Raw genomic sequence first — 17,461 nt, forward strand, 5'->3', positions numbered from 1 at the left:
TCCATCATGTGAAATCCATAGATTAGGGCCTAATGAAGTTTTCAATTGACTGATTTCCTTATATGAACTGTAACTCAGTAAAATCTTTGAAATTGTTGCATTTTCCCCCCCCAGTATAGTTGCTGATCCCTGCACTAGAGGTCATCTTGACTAAACAGACCCTTATGCTTTCAATTCCTGACTCTTTACATTGCACACCAAGTCACACCTGACATCCCTCCATCCACATGGCCAGCTCTATGACTGGTGATATCATCCATTCATGATGATCTTCGGTGAGACATGCTAAAGGCATGTCTGATAACAGAGGAGATGACATGCAAAAAACGCAGAAGAGGCTTTGCCATTCTTTTCTTAAGAAACTTTATTAAATGTTTATAAAAGGAAACGTTATCCATACTTTCTATAAGATCATCTTGGTTTACCATTAACAATAGTAAACTTTATTTTTTAAAGTGCCAACAGCAATACAACAATTAAACTTGGAAAAAACTTGCTGTGAAGTGGACTGAAAAATTCAAGGATTCTGTAGTTCAACACATGGACAGTTAAAACCAAAGGATAAAACCTGCCTCCTAGTCTTTACATTTAGGTAGAACTAAAGGGTAGAGGCTGACTTAGAATATAAAATCTGCCCCGGTCATGTCAACAGCCCAGGCAAACTTATCCCTCTGAGATTTATTATAAATTTTGTCCAGGGGCACCTCCATGTTCTTACACCTACGGTGAGGGCAAAACGTATAAGAAAATAATGCACAACATTAATAACTGATAATAATGTATGTTGCAAATTCATGTGAACACATAATTTAGGTGTCAGATGCACATACAGTGTCAAATTTCAGACCTGTGTGTGTGTGTGTGTGTGTGTGCACCCTCACCAGGCCACGCTAATGCGTGGGTCCAGGTAGTTGAGTTTGGAGGTGCCCAGTGCGATCTGCTTGTTCTCCTCTCGGTTTGTGGCCTGAACCTCCATCTTCATAAGCTGCTCCTCACAGCGCTGCACAGCCTTCTTCTTACGCTCCACCACCCTGAACACACACAGGAGTTCAGTCTGAATATTGTCTGTCCTGTTGAGCAATAATATTCCCTGTCTGTTTGCTGCCAGTAAGGACAACTCACGCCTGCAGCTTGCTGTCTGAACTGTGAGCTTTGACCTCCTTCTTGGCCAGCTTCAGCTCACTCTTGGCCAGGGCCAACTGCTCCCTCCTGCCATCAATCTGGAAGTGGTGTATGAAGAGAGAGGGCAGACTGAAGAAAACATTGAGCTAAAATAGGACACGACAACATCATATCACCCCTCGGTTTATCTATGTATCAAGTATCTGTTGATCCCCCTCACCTTGGACTGGAGGATGGCCATAGACTGATCAAAGGTCTTTGGCGGCACCCGCTGGTGGTTACACAGAACTGCAACAGCTCGGTTGGCCCTGTTGTAGGAGAGCAGCTTCTCTGCCGGGTTGTCGGTCACTGTGTAGCAACAGGGGAACAAAGGACTATGAATGTTGGTGGCGAGTGGAGTTAATAACTTAGCTCATTGGAAATACATAAGCTCACTGGTCATTACAAGTGGATGGCATAATTAATTCAATAAATATATACAGAGCAGGAGGCAGGAAGCCCTCTTGTCCATGGTTGGTCTATCAAACTTTTAATGTGCAGAGGGGGTGAGCGAATGTTTGATTACCAGACCACCAGGGAGCACTCCATTTCCTTTCTGTACCTCCAGAGACCCTCCCCCTGGCCAATGTACTCTTCCCCAACACAAGATCTTTCTCACTTGCACCTGCTTGCCTTTGAACACATGCACATGTCTAATTTAATTAGGAGGTTGCTACCCACACTGAACAGATTTAATCTCAGTAGCCATCCAGAGAGAAACATCCCACCATGAGAGGGGAAAGAGGGATACTGGGCCCCAGCAAAACATAGGGACTAACAATGTAATAACTAAGCACGCTGAGAGAATCTCAGCCAACATACTGCTCGCAGGGACACTAACACTGAGTAAACACAGAACCTTCTGGGACTGAGATACACAACAGTGTTCTAAAGGAATGAATCACTGCTGAAATTAACAGGCAGGGCATGAAATGCAGCTCCATAGCGGGGTCTTGCAGGAGTTCTAAACACAGCCATTGCATTCACAGAAATTTGAACAGGTTGATGGACATGTCTGGTAAACAAATGCTATAAAAATAAATAAATAAACAGGTGCACCTGTAAGGATGGCATGTAAATGTATGTGTGGTGTTTGGAGGACGTACTGTTGGACAGCTGTTGGAGCTGCTCCTGCAGGGTGATGGAGGCGTTGAAAGTCCTGAATACCTTAGCAGTCAGGCCAGGCAGCAGGGATGACAGGTGCTTATTCAACAAGCACGTCTGGAGGGAGGAGACACACATAAGCAAAAATCGAGGATTGGATCGAGACAGGTGTGAAAAAGTATGTCCAGAAACACTAGATGGCAGTATAGTCCTGATGTTTGAACTCAGTCTTCCATAAAAGGCCCAGAGTAGTCAAAAACATGATTTATATATTTTCCATCACTGAGGTTGGAATAATACCATGAAATTGTGAAATTTATGATAATGCCCTTTTAGTGTCACAACTATGAATAGACAGGCTGAAATTTCAGCCTGTCTGTGGTATGGCGTTTAATTAGTTAATAGACCAATAAGAAAGAGGGTTCCAAACCTCTGCCAATAACCGCTAGTTCAGTTTTCCACTCTGACAGTCCCTGTCCAATTCTTGCTTGAAAGATTGCCATTTTCTAAGATGTTTCTTTTTGACCATTTTAATTGAAAACAAATCACATAAAAGGTACTGAATTGTTACCCTGAAATGATTTGACATCGATTTATTTTTTTAAAGTCTGCATTGGACCTTAAACAAAAAAAGGAAGAAAATGAAAAATACTGTCTCTGCATTAGCATCATTCAGAATAAGGAGTAGATTAAAAAGGCCATCATATTACTTTCCTCTGACTTAAATAGTTAGATCTGCCTAAAAGACAAGAATTACATTTCCATTAACTGCACCACCACACAGTAAGGCTCTCCTCACCAATAACAGGGTGGCAAGTAGCCTAGCGGTTAAGAGCTTTTAGCCAGTAACCGAAAGGTCGCTTGTTCGAATCATTGAAAAAAAAAGCGTTGAGCAAGGCACTTGACCCCAATTGCTCCTGTAAGTTGCTCTTGATAGACGCTTCTGGTAAACAAAACAAATATATAAATAACAAAATATGCATTGGAGGCTAAGAGCAGAGGTCTACAGCTGTAATGACACCCAGTACACACAATCACATGGGCGTCACATGGGTGTGAGTATAGACGACGAATTAACTAAAGCAATCCCAGTGAGATCCTAGAGCACGACAGTGTTGTGGAGTAAGGGTGATGCTGGTATAATGAAAATCTCAAACCGCAGACAGACCTGGGTCACTCAGGACACACCCATCCATCCCTTCCCCTCATACAGGGAGGCTGCTGGGTAGAACAAACTTCATACCCCTCCACCCATTCCTCACCCACTGGGGAGCCCAAAACCCAGGATGCCATCAAACACACACATCTGCATTCTTAATTAGTCCTTAATTGTCTTCCTGCCCTTGCAGAGACTATAATGACACTGGCTGTGAATATGGGGGTCAAATGTTGTCCTGTACATGCTGGTGTCATTACAGTGGTTAAGTGTTACACTAACAGCAGGAGCTTCTCTCTTACCTGTTCTCACACTGTGTGTGTGTGTGTGTGTGTGTGTGTGTGTGTGTGTGTGTGTGTACACAGACAGGTGTGATCTGCTATCTGTGAGCATCCAGGTGTGTAGTGATATTGACCCCTGACAGAAGTCTTGACAGAGGCGATGGATGGTGGTGAGACGGTATCAGACCACATCCATCTGGCCTTCACTGATACCATGGCGCTGGACTGCAGAGATACCTCAGCCTAGCCTTGTGGTCAGCTACTGTCTGGTTGTGTTATGTTCTCCCTGAACCTGCTCTGACTGCCAGAGATAAAGGGTCAAGAATGCCGTGGAGAAGGTTTGGACAGCAGGACAGGTACATCACAAGGGTTTGAGAAGCTGCTGATGGTGGGATGCTAACAAATAAACTCCATATTACACACTCCTAGTTCTCAGCCTGAATATATTGACGTTTTAGTAATTTAACAGACACTCTTATCCAGAGCGACTTGCAGTAGTGAGCAAAACATTTGTGTTCATTTTCCCCATAGTTTTTCAATACCGGTCCCCCGTAGGAATTGATCCCACAACCGTGGCATGGCAAGTGACTTGCTCTACCAACTCAGCCACACGGGAGGTAGAAGTTTGAACCGACCACTCACTCCGGTAGCAACGTTGAGTCAGACATGTACTGTACTACCCACTGCGGTTCCTTTATATAGGCTACTGTACATGCACACTGACAGTCACACAAACTCAGACCCTTTTACTGTCTGTAGCAGGTGGATAAACAGGTCTCAAGCCTGGCCCAGCTAAATATGGTGGAGGGAAGGCAGTTATTAGAGCCTGTACCAATTTCTTCCGTGGCTGGTGCTTACATCATCTCCCACCCGCTCACCTGGCCTTTTAAAAAGTGTCAATCAGCTCGGCTCAGAGCAGCGATTAACATTTCACCTTCCAACATGCCCCTCCATTTCCTGATGCCATAGGTCACAAAGGAGGCCCCCCGCCCGCCTCTCAGGAGCGGATCACAACCATGTCATTTCACACCAATCATAGCAATAACCTTGGCCACCGGGCAAGACCTGCTCCGCTGCCTGGCGACGATGCCTTCCTTCTGCCGAAAGGAGAGGTGAAAGGACAGAGGATTTATATATAATCCACCCACCCAATATTGGCCTCTTTGCCTTCCCGCTCTCCCTTTAAGGCACCGGAGAGGCTGGGAGTAGACAGAGGCTACAGGCAAACACGCAGCGGGATGGAGAGGGTTCTCGGAGGCTAAATTCACACTTGCGGCTGTTATGGTCACTCACTGGGCTTTCCCATATCGTCAGGCTACAGCCGTCTACAGCACAGCAACATGCTGTGAGGGATGTTTTATTTTTTACATGTTGAGATAAACAAGCCAGACTGGTTCTGTGCGACTCACGTTGAGGCGATCAAACAGGTCGTCTCCAGGCTCCTTGTTCTTCATGAAGAGCGTGAGGTTCTTGAACACCTGGATAAACAAAACAAGGACAAGACAAAGAGACTGGTTTTACATCCCACCCTGTCGGTCCTAGACCTCCAGACCAGAAACCGCTGCTCACAGCTAGTCTACACACTGATCATGATAGGAGAGCCCAGGGCTGTCTACCCCATTCTTCCAGCTCACAGGGGAGAGAGGAAAAATGATCCACTCAATTATATTTGACATTTCCAAGAAGTCCTGTTTTCCTCCTGCTCTAAATAAACCAGCTAAAATATGCAAGGAACTAATTAATGGTAGCAGATGTGTTGCTTTTCAAAACAGACTGATTTGAATGACAATTTATTCTTGTGCCAGAACTAAATTAATAGGGAAATAAGAGCCTGTGATGAACGGATGGACGCGTGAGGATTTCGAAAGATTTATTCCAGACTCAGTGTCTGGAGTGGAGCAACAGAGACAACGGCTGATTGATCAACCAATGTGTCGGTGTCATCAGGATGGACCTGAAAACATGGCAACAATCTGCACTCATCACAGGCTGTTTATGTATGAACAGATGTCTACGACACAGCTATGTTTGATAGGAGAATGCAGCAGTATGGTGGTTCAACATTCTAAATTCTGTTGAGATGATAAGTAAAGTGACCGGACACAGAATGCAGATGCTGGCAAGTGAAGCTTGGTAAACAGATAATGAATGATTGTGATGATCTGGCTATCCAACACTTTGCATTGCAATTCATCATGCTCTCCCATGGAGCTGGAATGAGAATTCCTTCCATCTAATCTGAAATTAACCAGCTATCTATCCCCTTCCCTCGGAATAAACATGCTAAAATATTCCGAACACTCATTAACATTACCTGATGTGTTGCTTTTAAATATACTCTCATTTGAATAATTACACTTTTTTTTTTGGCAGAACTGTCTGTCAGGTGCAACATTTCCTATTCGATCTTGGAGATAGCATGGCGGAATCATGGCTGAATCATACTGGAGCTGAATCCTGACACTCACCAGCTAATGTTGTTTAGCCTCATTTCCACCTGACAGGCAGCTGCTTGGCAGAACACAGAACGGAACCAGGCGAAAATTGAAAAATACATTTCTCTATTCTGTTTTTTTTGGTGTCAGAATTGCTTTGATGGATTTAAAGTAAGATAACTATCCTTTGAAAATCTCACCTTTTAAAAACTCATTCTGTTAACTCGTACACAAATAATGTGGACTTGGCCTATATTCATGTGGCCAAAGCATACATTGAGATTTTTATTTTTAAACACACCTCAAACTTGTATCTCAAAACAGACCTTTCCCAAAATGCTTGCCATTTCCTGGTGTAATGTTATGTTTTTTGTCCGAGATGGCTCTTTGGCTGAGCTGTTTACTTGTCATTAATACATTTTTTTAATGACCGGTATACACCCACACCATTCTGTTTTTGGGGTATGCCCACACCATTGAAACACAGAAAAGCTGCTTTTTAACATACCTAATAGGAAAACTATTTCACTCATATTGTAATTAAAGATGCAATCTGCAGTAGCAGGAAATGGGGCCACTGGTCGCTGCACCACCATTGTTTTTGCTTCCAAGCTGACCATAGGAAAAATGATGGGAAAAATGATACAAAATAGCATCACATATTGTGCTCTTCTATCGCATGTGCCTTGATGTCCGAGGGGGGAAAAAACAGTGTTCGTTGTTTGCAATAACTTTGTTGATGTAATATCGCCACCGGATGTGGCTGTTTCACCATTAAGGATTCCAGCTTTAATGATCGGTCATATTTTATAGAAATGATGGACGGTTACTTTAATATTGGGCATGATGGGAAAATCAGTTAAAAGTTTGAGTCGACAAGTTTTGGGATACATTTTTTCTTGAACACATAAAGCAGTCTTTTGGGTTTTAGTGTTGGCATATTCCTCAATTTAAAAGCTCTCCCCAGGGTGCTCTACAGTCCTCCACACCAGGGCACCTAACTGACTGCCTGGCCAAAAGTAGTACATTTAGGGTGCAATTTCAGATATCCCTTGTTAGTAGTACTGAGGCTGCTGGCTCCTTACCCTCTTGGTGACGGGAACCTTGTTAGTAGTACTGAGGCTGCTGGCTCCTTACCCTCTTGGTGACGGGAACCTTGTTAGTAGTACTGAGGCTGCTGGCTCCTTACCCTCTTGGTGACTGGAACCTTGTTAGTAGTACTGAGGCTGCTGGCTCCTTACCCTCTTGGTGACGGGGACCTTGTTGTAGTAGCGGATACAGTCTTTACCCAGGAAGTCAAATTCCACCACACACTCCTTGTCCTCCAGCAGGTCGTGGAGGGTGATGTGCTCCACCCTCAGGGAGCAGCAGCCCACCGTGTCCGCCGTCTCGCCCTCCTCCTTCTCGTTACCCGCTCTCAGGGCCAGCTGGAGGAAACCACCAGAGTTAGCATACACAGGGGATATGGTCTGGCAGAATGGGGTGACTGACTAAAGAACTGGAGTATTTACATTTTCCCTTGGCTGTGGTTTAATAACCATCAACCTGTGTATGGCAGAGGCGGGCCACAGAGAGACAGACCTTATCTATGAAGTAAAGGGCCACAGCTCTCTGGCGGGTCTCCATCTGTTTGGACTTGATGTCCTGCTGGTACTGCTGGCGGATCCCATTCACACAGCTTTTCAACCGGCGGGCCACCTCATACTTCTCCCAGTCCTTCTCACCCTGGGGAACCACAACACTGAGCCTTAGGAACACTATGGTCACATCTTCTTTACATGGTCTCTCCACATGGGTTTTATTACATGTAAGGTGCAGCCTGCAGGCAGTGCCTTCTCATTCCATTCAAAAGCCTTGCACTTGCTACAACCGAGGGCCAACACTCAATCATAGCCCTTTTAGTATTTCATGAGATTGTGGCTAAAACAATGTATTCATAGTCATGTGTCTAGTAATCCTATTCTTCCACATGTCTAACCTGTTAAATGTCTAATGGAGAGAGCCAGTCAGAAAGGGTGACATTGTGTTTGCGTAGTAGTGTAGAGCTAGCCAGCGGCTGTTTAATTAGCTAGCCCCACACAACCTGACTCCCATCTCGCTGTTGCCACCACCGCAACGCCATGGCAACAAATTGTGGAGTAACTTAACCTTCAAAATAAAGAACTAGGAGATACGAGGAGGGATGTGGAAGGAGGAAGGGAAGAGAGGAGATGGTGATGTGAGAGGACCAAGAGGCTCAGCTCAGGAACTAGCCATGTTGATATTCCATTCTGATTTGATTGTGAGGGAATGAGAGGTAGTGAGAGAGAGAAGAATCATAGACCCTAGTACTAGTTTATTTCCCTCTGTGTATTGGCAGAATGTCATGAAATGGAATCCTTCAGAAATGCAGTAGAGGAAGAGATTTGTGGGAGTTTTATGGGTAGGATAGTGATGGAGAAGAGGGGACTGTTTATTTTAAGCCTCTGAGTAACCTTGTTAATCTCTGAAAGACTCCAGGGAGATGGAGCAGACCATCACCACAGTGGAGATGAAAGGTTGGATACGGAGTGGGTTTACATGTCCTGTAAACATCATGGTCAAAGACCAGTTCATCTCTATCTGATCTCTCAGCAGCAGCACCCGCTTTACCCAACAAATCTCAATGCATACTTCTCTCACTAAGCAGTGGTGGAGAGATGGCGATTTGAGTCACAGGCACTCCACACACACACCTCTGATCCATATACACCACTTAACACAACAAAGGTGACAAATTGCACTGAATCCCGACATGTTCCTCTCAAGCAACACAAAAGAAAATGGCTTCTAAACATGTGCTCCCCACAGACCTCTCCTTAAAAATCATAACAATTGTTCACAATAGACAAAGCTTCAGAAGTTCCCAGTGTGACTTCTAGGCCTATTCAACTATTCAAAAGCACAAATCACACCCTCAACTTAAACTCAAAAGGTTTGCTCTATTCAATATGCCTTGGTAAAATACAGTACAACATACACCCAACTGCTCTATGACAAAAGAAACGAAACATTTCAACATCTGCAGAACCTAATCATAATGGCCATGCAGTTTTCAAACAGACTCTGTAAATAATTGAAGCAATTTCAAGATCAAATTGAGAGTCATTTTCCTAACTGTACGAAGCAAGCAAATGCACTCTATGGCAATCTGTGCACGCTTGAATGAATGGAAGGTCATCAACTATATATATCTTATAAAACATTGTTCAGGACAATTGGAGAGACTAACAACTAGCCTTGGGTTTCTGATACATGTTTTGCTGTATCTTTTATCCATGAACATGCCACAAGGCTACCACTTTGTGGCATTGGAGATATTGTAGGCCATTGCAATAAAATTACTTGTGCTTTCTTAGAGGTTCCGATAAACTAAATTGATTGAAATATCTGTTCGATTCTTACAACTGCACACACACACACAATGGTAGCCTGTTCTCCATTCAGATGGCTCATTCTTAAAAGGCAACCATGAACATTCTGCTCATAAGTTAAGGAATTTGGTAGCTCCGAAGACAAAGACATACAAAACACGTGCACCTCTCGTACGCAGACACCTACAGAGCCTTCAGAAAGTATTCACAATCGACATTTTGTTATGTTACAGCCGGAATTTGAAATAGATTAAATTTAGATTGTGTGTGTGTGTGTAGGCCAGTGATGACAATTTGTCAAAGTGGAATGTTTAGACATTGTAAGGTCCCTCAGTCAAGCAGTGAATTTCAAACACAGATTCAACCCCAGACCAGGGAGGTTTTCCAATGCCTCTCAAAGAAAGGCACCAATTGGTGGATAAATCATATTTTTTTTAAAGCAGGCAATGAATATCCCTTTGAGCATGGTGAAGATATCAATTTCACCTTGGGTGGTGTATCAACACATGCAGTCACTACAACGATACAGACGACTTTCCTAACTCAGTTGCCGGAGAGGAAGGAAACCTAAGGAATTTCACCATGAGGCAATCGGTGACTTTAAAACTTTTTTTTTCGTATCACAGCCATTAAACTCTGAGGAATGAATCAACATTGTAGTTACTCCCCAATACTAACCTAATTGACACAGTGAAAATGAAGCCAGTAAAGAAAAAAAATATTCCAAAACATTAAGGTTGGGAGGTATCCAGATTCTCATATCGTCATACCGTTTCTGTACCATACCAGGGTATTACCGGAAAAGCACACAAGGGGCGCTAATTAAATGTTTTAAAGGAGGGGAAAGAGATGCATTCAGTTCTCTTCAGCATTTAACCCAACCCCTCTGAATCAGAGGTTGCCATAATCGGCGCCCAGGGAACACTGGGTTAACTGCCTTGCTCAGGGGCAGAACGACAGATTTTTACCTGGTCAGCTCGGGGATTCGATCCCAACGCTCTAACCACTAGGCTATCTGCCGCCCCTTGAATGTCTCTAGTCTGGGTAACAGTCTTTTTAACTAACATTACACTAAAGGACACCAATAATAAGAAGACTTGCTTGGGCCAAGAAACACGAGCAATGGACATTAGACCGGTGGAAATCGGTCCGATGAGTCAAAATTTGAGATGTTTGGTTCCAACAGCTGTGTCTTTGTGAGAAACAGGGTAGCGAAATGGAAAATCTCATATGTGGTTCCCACCGTGAAGCGTGGTGGTGTGATGTGGGGGTGCTTTGCTGGTGACACGGTGAGTGATTTATTTGGAATTCAAGCCAAACTTAACCAGCATGGCTACCACAGCATTGTGCAGCGATACACCATCCCATCTGGTTTGCGTTTAGTTGGACTATAATTTGATTTTCAACAGGACAATGACCCAACATATCTCCAGGCTGTGTAAGGGCTATTCGACAAAGGAGAGTGGTGGACGCTGCATCAGATAACCTGGCCTCCACAATCACCTGACCTCAAACCAATTGAGATGGTTTGGAATGAGTTGGGCTGCAGAGTGAAGGAAAAGCAGCCAACAAGTGCTCAGCATATTTGGGAACTCCTTCAAGACTGTTGGAAAAGCATTCCTCATGAAGCTGATTGAGAGAATGCCAATAGTATGCAAAGCTGTCATCAAGGCAAAGGGTGGCTATTTTGAAAATATAAAATATATTTTGATTTGTATAACACTTTTTTGGTTACTACATGATTGTGGTGTTATTCCATAGTTTTGATGTCATCACTGTTATTCTACTAAGAAAAACCCTTGAATGAGTAGGTGACTGGTACTGTAGTTATACTTAACTTATAAGCAGTGCCGTAGCACTCCCCACCACCCCACGCAGCCCCTGCGAAACAGTATTGAAAATCACAGTCTGTATTTCGAAATACCCCAGTAATATTGCCCAAGCCTACAAAAGATGCATCTTGTTTGCAACAAGGCATTAATGAATTCAGCAAAAAAATGGCTAAGCAATTCACTTTTTGTCCCGAATACAAAGTGTTGTATTTGATATGCCCCAAAACGTATTACGGAGTTCCACTGTCCATATATTCAAGCATAGTGGTGGCTGCGTCATGTTATGGGTATGCTTGTAATCGTTAAGGACTGTGGAGTTTCAGGAAAAAAGAAACGGAACTAAGCACCGCCAAAATCTTAGAGGAAAACCTGGTTCAGTCTGCTTTCCACCAGACACTGGGAGATTAATTCACCTTTCAGAACAATAACCTGAAACACAAGGCCAAATCGACACGAGTTGCTTACCAAGAAAACAGTGAATGTTCCCGAATGGCCAAATTATAGTTTGACTTAAATCTACTTGAAAATCTATGGCAAGACTTAAATGGTTGTTTAGCAATGATCAACAACCAATTTGACAGAGCTTCGAAGCCAGTTGCACTGCTTTTTCCCCCCATTCAAGACTTATTTAGACCTGGGATACCAGTTGGGTGCAATTAATTATCAGATAGAAAAGAAAAATCAGGAGGCTCCGTAGCTCATAGGGTAATATTTGAAAAACATGCCTCATACCTTGAGTTTGGAGCTGGGGTTGAGCATGACATACTTGCAGGAGCCCTGAACATTCTCAGTCCAGCTGGCCAGCCAGGTCACTGTGTTGTCATGGCGAACCTCCTTCCAGTGGTGACCAGCAGGGGGCTCTGGGATACAAGACTTTCTAAGGGGGGTGGAGAGGTCAAGGGTCAGATACTGTAGGCATGAGAGAGAGCATTACACAGGGTTTCCACTAGATAAATATGATAGACAATTTTGGCTGTGTTAAAAATTCATGATTTAGTTATTTCCCTTATGCCTAAACGTATTATTTATAAATTTAAACTGTTGCCAAAGTTGGAAGCACAGAATCATCTAGAATGTCATTATATGCTGTAGCATAAATATTTCCCTTCACTGGAACGAAGGGTCCTAGCCCGAACCCTGAAAAACAGCCACAGACCATTATTCCTCCTCCACCAAACTTTACAGTTGGCACTATGCAATCAGCGTTCACCTGGCATCCGCCAAACCCAGATTCATCCGTTGGATTGCCAGATGGTGAAGCGAGATTAATCAGTCCAGAGAACGTGTTTCCACTGCTCGAGTGTCTAATGGTGGCAAGCTTAACACCACTTCAGCCAACGCTTGGCATTGCACATGGTGATCTTAGGCTTGTGTGTGGCTGCTTGGCCAAGGTCCCGACGAACAGTTCTTGTGCTGACGTTGCTTCCAGAAGCAGTTTGGAATTCAGTAGTAAGTGTTGCAACCAAGGACAGACGATTTTTTACATGCTACGCGCTTCAGCACTCGGCGGTCCCGTTCTGGGAGCTTGGGTGGCCTACCACTTCGCAGCTGAGCCGTGGTTGCTCCTAGATGTTTCCACTTTACAATAACAGCACTTAGTTGACAGGGGAAGTCCAGCAGGGCAGAAATTTGACAAACTGGCTTGTTGGAGAGGTGGCATCCTATGACGGTGCCACGTTGAATGTCACTGAGCTCTTCTACTGACAAAGCCATTCTACTGACAATGTTTGTCTATAGAGATTGCATGGCTGTGTGCTCGATTTTATACATCCATCAGCCGAATCCACTCATTTGAAGGGGTGTCCACATTTTTTAAATTTATATATATAGATATATATATATATATATATATATATAGTCTGAAAATGGCGCCTTTATGTTTTGTAGTAAAAAGACTGAAATATAAGTGTTTACAATGGCATCAACTAATTAGTAGACAATGCTTACTCACATTTTTTTTTTTTTACTACAACACATAGAAACGCACCATTTTCACATATGTTGATGTTGGGGATGATGAATATGAAGTTAAGAAATTGTGAAGTTTCCCTTTACGGTTAGGTTTAAAATGACATTAAGAGAAATTGTAGAAATAGGCAAGGTTTATGATTTTGTGCCTGTGTTAACTAGTGAAGATCATTACACAGGGGCTGAAGTTTAACCCGGACTACTGCAGTGCTTGCTGATTTACATAAAGACCCCAAAGCCCTCTACAAGCTTCACATGCATAGATCTGCATGTGCTGCGTGGAGTCAGATTTCTTTGAGCAAAGTGCACCTTTTGGTAACATAATACAGTGCTGGTCCAGACTCCCAAAAAACAAAACATTTCCAAGGGGGTGACAGATTTTCTTGTTGTCTTCTCATTTGTGGTGAAAGCAAAAGAGTCTCGTCTTCCCTTACTAGCAAGTTGGCTGAACACGGCAGGCTAGCTAGCCTTTTAGCTTCCCACATATCCATGTGAAATAATCAGATCCATAATTAAATAATAAAGCCCTGGCAAATATCGTTATACTTGGCAGTGTAACCTACATTATCCTAATTTTATATTCAATGTATTCACATCCATAACAGCTAAAAATATGTCATCATTTCATTATCAAACCGTGTTTTCATCCACTGTTATGAAAGTACAGTCCTACCGTATAAAAATAAATCACGATAGCTGTGATGGAAACAGTAAGTTTAAAGTACAATTTAAATGCAGACAAATCATTTGTTTGTTTGACATGGTGGGATCTTGTTGTGTCGGTAAAATGGATTATGCGATAAATGGCGGTGGAAATGCCTTTCTGCGTACATATTGATATAATGGGAAAGGGGGATACCTAGTCAGTTGTACAACTGAATGAGTCTTTTGCATTTTACCCAAGCCCTCTAAATCAGAAAAGTGCGGTGGGCTGCAATAATCGACAGTCTTCGGCGCCCGGGGAACAGGGGGTTAAATACCTTGCTCAGGGGCAGAACAGATTTTTACCTTGTCAGCTCGGGATTCAATCCAGCAACCTTTCGGTTACTGGCCCAACACTAATGACCATCATATCGAAGTCACACGATGATATGTGGTCCTCCCACTACGACTCGGGAAACCCTCAGTTTATTAGGCTACAGAAGAAATAAAACAATGAACTTTACAGGGTGGTAAAAGTGAACGATGAGCTTGGTATAAATATCGAAGGTCTTATTCTGGTGGCATGATGATCGATGCTTGACAAATTGAAATATTCTCACTCTTATCCATAATTACTGCATGTAAATCTAGCCTACCCGCACAGCCTACACACTGTATCTGTGACCTGTTTGTGCACAAATCCTATTTAACGCAACAGTTTGTGACTAAACTATCGGTATAGTTGAAAATGTGATGGAAACACATTCAAGTTTTTTTTAAACATTTTTATATGTTACATGAAAACTTGAGTGAAAAAGTGGATTTTGTGTGCACTGTCATAACGCACTGATTTTATCTGCAACAAGTCAGTTTGGTGGAATATTTTAAGGTTTGAGCAGTCACAGATTATATTTGGTTGCCAATGCAAAATAAGATGCTTATTTAATGCCAAGCTAAACCAAGACAGCAATCTTGAAGTGGTTTTGAAGTAGATTAGCTTCCCATATCACCATGTGAAATAATCAGATTTATAATGAAATATGCCCTGGCAAATATTTCTATACTTGCCGGTGTAACCGACAACATTATCCCAGTTTAATATGCTGCTTGAATGTATTCACTACCATATCAGCTAAAAATAGAATGTCATGTTTTGAAGGAACCAAGAGAGCTTCATTGCCTACACAACACTGCCCCCACTGCTACACAAGGAGTGATACAGCACATTACAATTTTCATGTGACACGGAAGCATGTCAAATGTTGGAGCACACTACAAGGAGTCGTCCCTTTTGTGACTAAAAACATTGCGACACTGCTATGCTCCGTAGGGTCTGTCTCTATACGGTACAAATCAGTCCTTAGCTGACACTAATCTAGACCTGTGACTGGGAGGTTAATCACAGACTTGGATCATAATGTCAAGAGACACAGTTCTTAGAGGAGTGGAGAAGTGTGGCGAACTACCATACTGTGGTCTTCCTCTAGGTACAACTACTAAACCTAATGGAGGGGATGAATATTGCACATCCAAACCTGTTGTGGGACTGTTCCATAGTGTTTCTCCAGGCAGTAACCTTCCCTTTTATTTACCCTTTTCACTTCTGAAACCTCCCCTTTACTAGCCATTCATGTTCTGATCTGAGCCGGTCTCACTTTCCACAGTTGATGATGACGTCCTCCGGCTGGATCCTCTTCTTAAGCATGCCTTGTTTGGGGTGCTCCCCCCGTCCTCGAAAGAGACCTGGCGGCTCAATCTTAAAGTTGCCAATGCGTTCCCGGTGGTGGTCCAGTATACAGAAGCCATACTCCTCCACTATCTTCTGATTGGCCTCTTTCATCACCTGGAATGAAATATATATTGGTTATCAGCTATGCCAATAATGCTATGAACCCCCTTCACTCTCATAATATTCTGTATCCATAGCAATTACACTCAATCCAATATTGAAGTAGCCATTTAGATCTACCCTGAGTAATCGCCCTGTTTTGTCCAAGTTCCACTCACCAGTTTCTCCTCTTTGCTCATGGCCTTCCTAGCCTCCACCTTCTCCTTGTGCATGGTGTGGAGCTCCCGAAAGTCACACTTATTCAGGTCACTAATTAGCACCCTCTCCTCCAGGGTCATCTCCTGCTCAGACAAACACAGGGACAAAACGCGAGAAACGGATTCACTACCGAATTGTCCTCAACCAATCAGAAATCTTCAGAGTAGACCTACCTCGTAAAACACAGAATGCCAACAGGTCCCTCCAACAGGGACGCTAAACAAGTAGCCCTTTTATTCAGTTATGATTAATTTAAATGTTTTTTTTTTTGCAGTAAAATGTCATGACAACACTGACTCCCTTTAATGTGGCCTCCTACAGCAGACGAGTTGGCCTGCACAGCCCCAGGGATGTCACTATGGCCACCTCATTCTGTCCATAAATCAGGAAGCCTATTTGAGTAAATGTCAATGTACAGTGTACAAAACATTAAGAACACAATGCTTCCCAGAATTGTGTCAAATTGGTTGAATGTCATTTGGGTGGTGGACCATTCTTGATACACACAGGAAACTGTTGAGCATGAAAAGCCCAGCAGCGTTGCATTCTCCGTTCAAAGACACTTAAATATTTTGTCTTGCCCATTTACACTCCGAATGGCACACATACACAATCCATGTCTCAATGCTTAAAAATCCATTATTAACCTGTCTCCTCCCCTTTATCTACACTGATTGAAGTGGATTTAAGAAGTGGCATCAATAAGGGGTTATAGTGTCACCTGGTCAGTCAATGTCATGGAAAGAGGTGTTCATAATGTTTTATACACTTGGTGTATATGACTAATTTATTTCTACTTATTTGATGAAGGATTCTATAAGAGCAGCATGTCAACATATCCAGAATCCAGAACCCCAAAAATAATTGGGAACATTCATTGAGCAAGGAATCCATACTAGCAGCACATCAACATATTTAAAGGAAGGGGAGTTTAGCTATAGATAAATATAAAAATCTGGGATAAGGAGCTCTAATGCATTGTCTTGGCACCAGTAACATTGTGATAGTTTCCCTTATACAGATCCAGTCCAGACACACCAATGACAGTGTGGACACTTGGAGCCACCGACCTTCCCTCTAAGCATGATTGACAGGCAGCGGGTGGGCGGAGACTGGGGGCAGTCAGGCGAGGAGAGGTTTCCCGTTATAATAAAACAGTTTAATTGGATTTGTTCATATGCGGGGAGCGACTTGTCTGGATTAGCATATCAATGCCTTTACACAAATCATATTTTCAAGAGCATTGGGCACTAAGCAGCACGAAATTAATTCTGCATGATACGCCTTTGGGCCTGGTGGAGTGTTGTGTACAGAGGACACCCCACATACACCCATGTCTGTCATACTGCATCTATACTGAACAAAAATAGAAATGCAACATGTAAAGTGATGGTCCCATGTTTTATGATCTGAAATAATATCCCAGAAATGTTCCATACTCAC

The 17,461-nt window shown here is 43.0% G+C and overlaps 1 protein-coding gene across 2 annotated transcripts in view; it reads right to left on the reverse strand.

Moving 5' to 3' along the window:
• Positions 1 to 348: 348 nt before the first annotated feature.
• Positions 349 to 17,461, reverse strand: part of zgc:173742 (DNA topoisomerase I, mitochondrial) — a 31,766-nt gene continuing 14,653 nt past the window's right edge. For both annotated transcript variants that reach the window (XM_024379338.2, XM_024379336.2), the window contains exons 10-20: positions 15,979 to 16,101; positions 15,627 to 15,814; positions 12,094 to 12,238; positions 7,719 to 7,862; positions 7,379 to 7,564; positions 5,112 to 5,180; positions 2,268 to 2,382; positions 1,343 to 1,470; positions 1,123 to 1,220; positions 882 to 1,031; positions 349 to 720 (exon numbers count right to left, since the gene is read on the reverse strand). In XM_024379338.2, the coding sequence (XP_024235106.1) occupies positions 618 to 720; positions 882 to 1,031; positions 1,123 to 1,220; positions 1,343 to 1,470; positions 2,268 to 2,382; positions 5,112 to 5,180; positions 7,379 to 7,564; positions 7,719 to 7,862; positions 12,094 to 12,238; positions 15,627 to 15,814; positions 15,979 to 16,101 (1,449 nt within the window). In that variant the 3' untranslated portion in view covers positions 349 to 617. The remainder of the gene's footprint in view (positions 721 to 881; positions 1,032 to 1,122; positions 1,221 to 1,342; positions 1,471 to 2,267; positions 2,383 to 5,111; positions 5,181 to 7,378; positions 7,565 to 7,718; positions 7,863 to 12,093; positions 12,239 to 15,626; positions 15,815 to 15,978; positions 16,102 to 17,461) is intronic.

This window comes from Oncorhynchus tshawytscha, linkage group LG19, assembly GCF_018296145.1.
Source record: "Oncorhynchus tshawytscha isolate Ot180627B linkage group LG19, Otsh_v2.0, whole genome shotgun sequence".
NCBI classification, from domain to species: domain Eukaryota; kingdom Metazoa; phylum Chordata; class Actinopteri; order Salmoniformes; family Salmonidae; genus Oncorhynchus; species Oncorhynchus tshawytscha.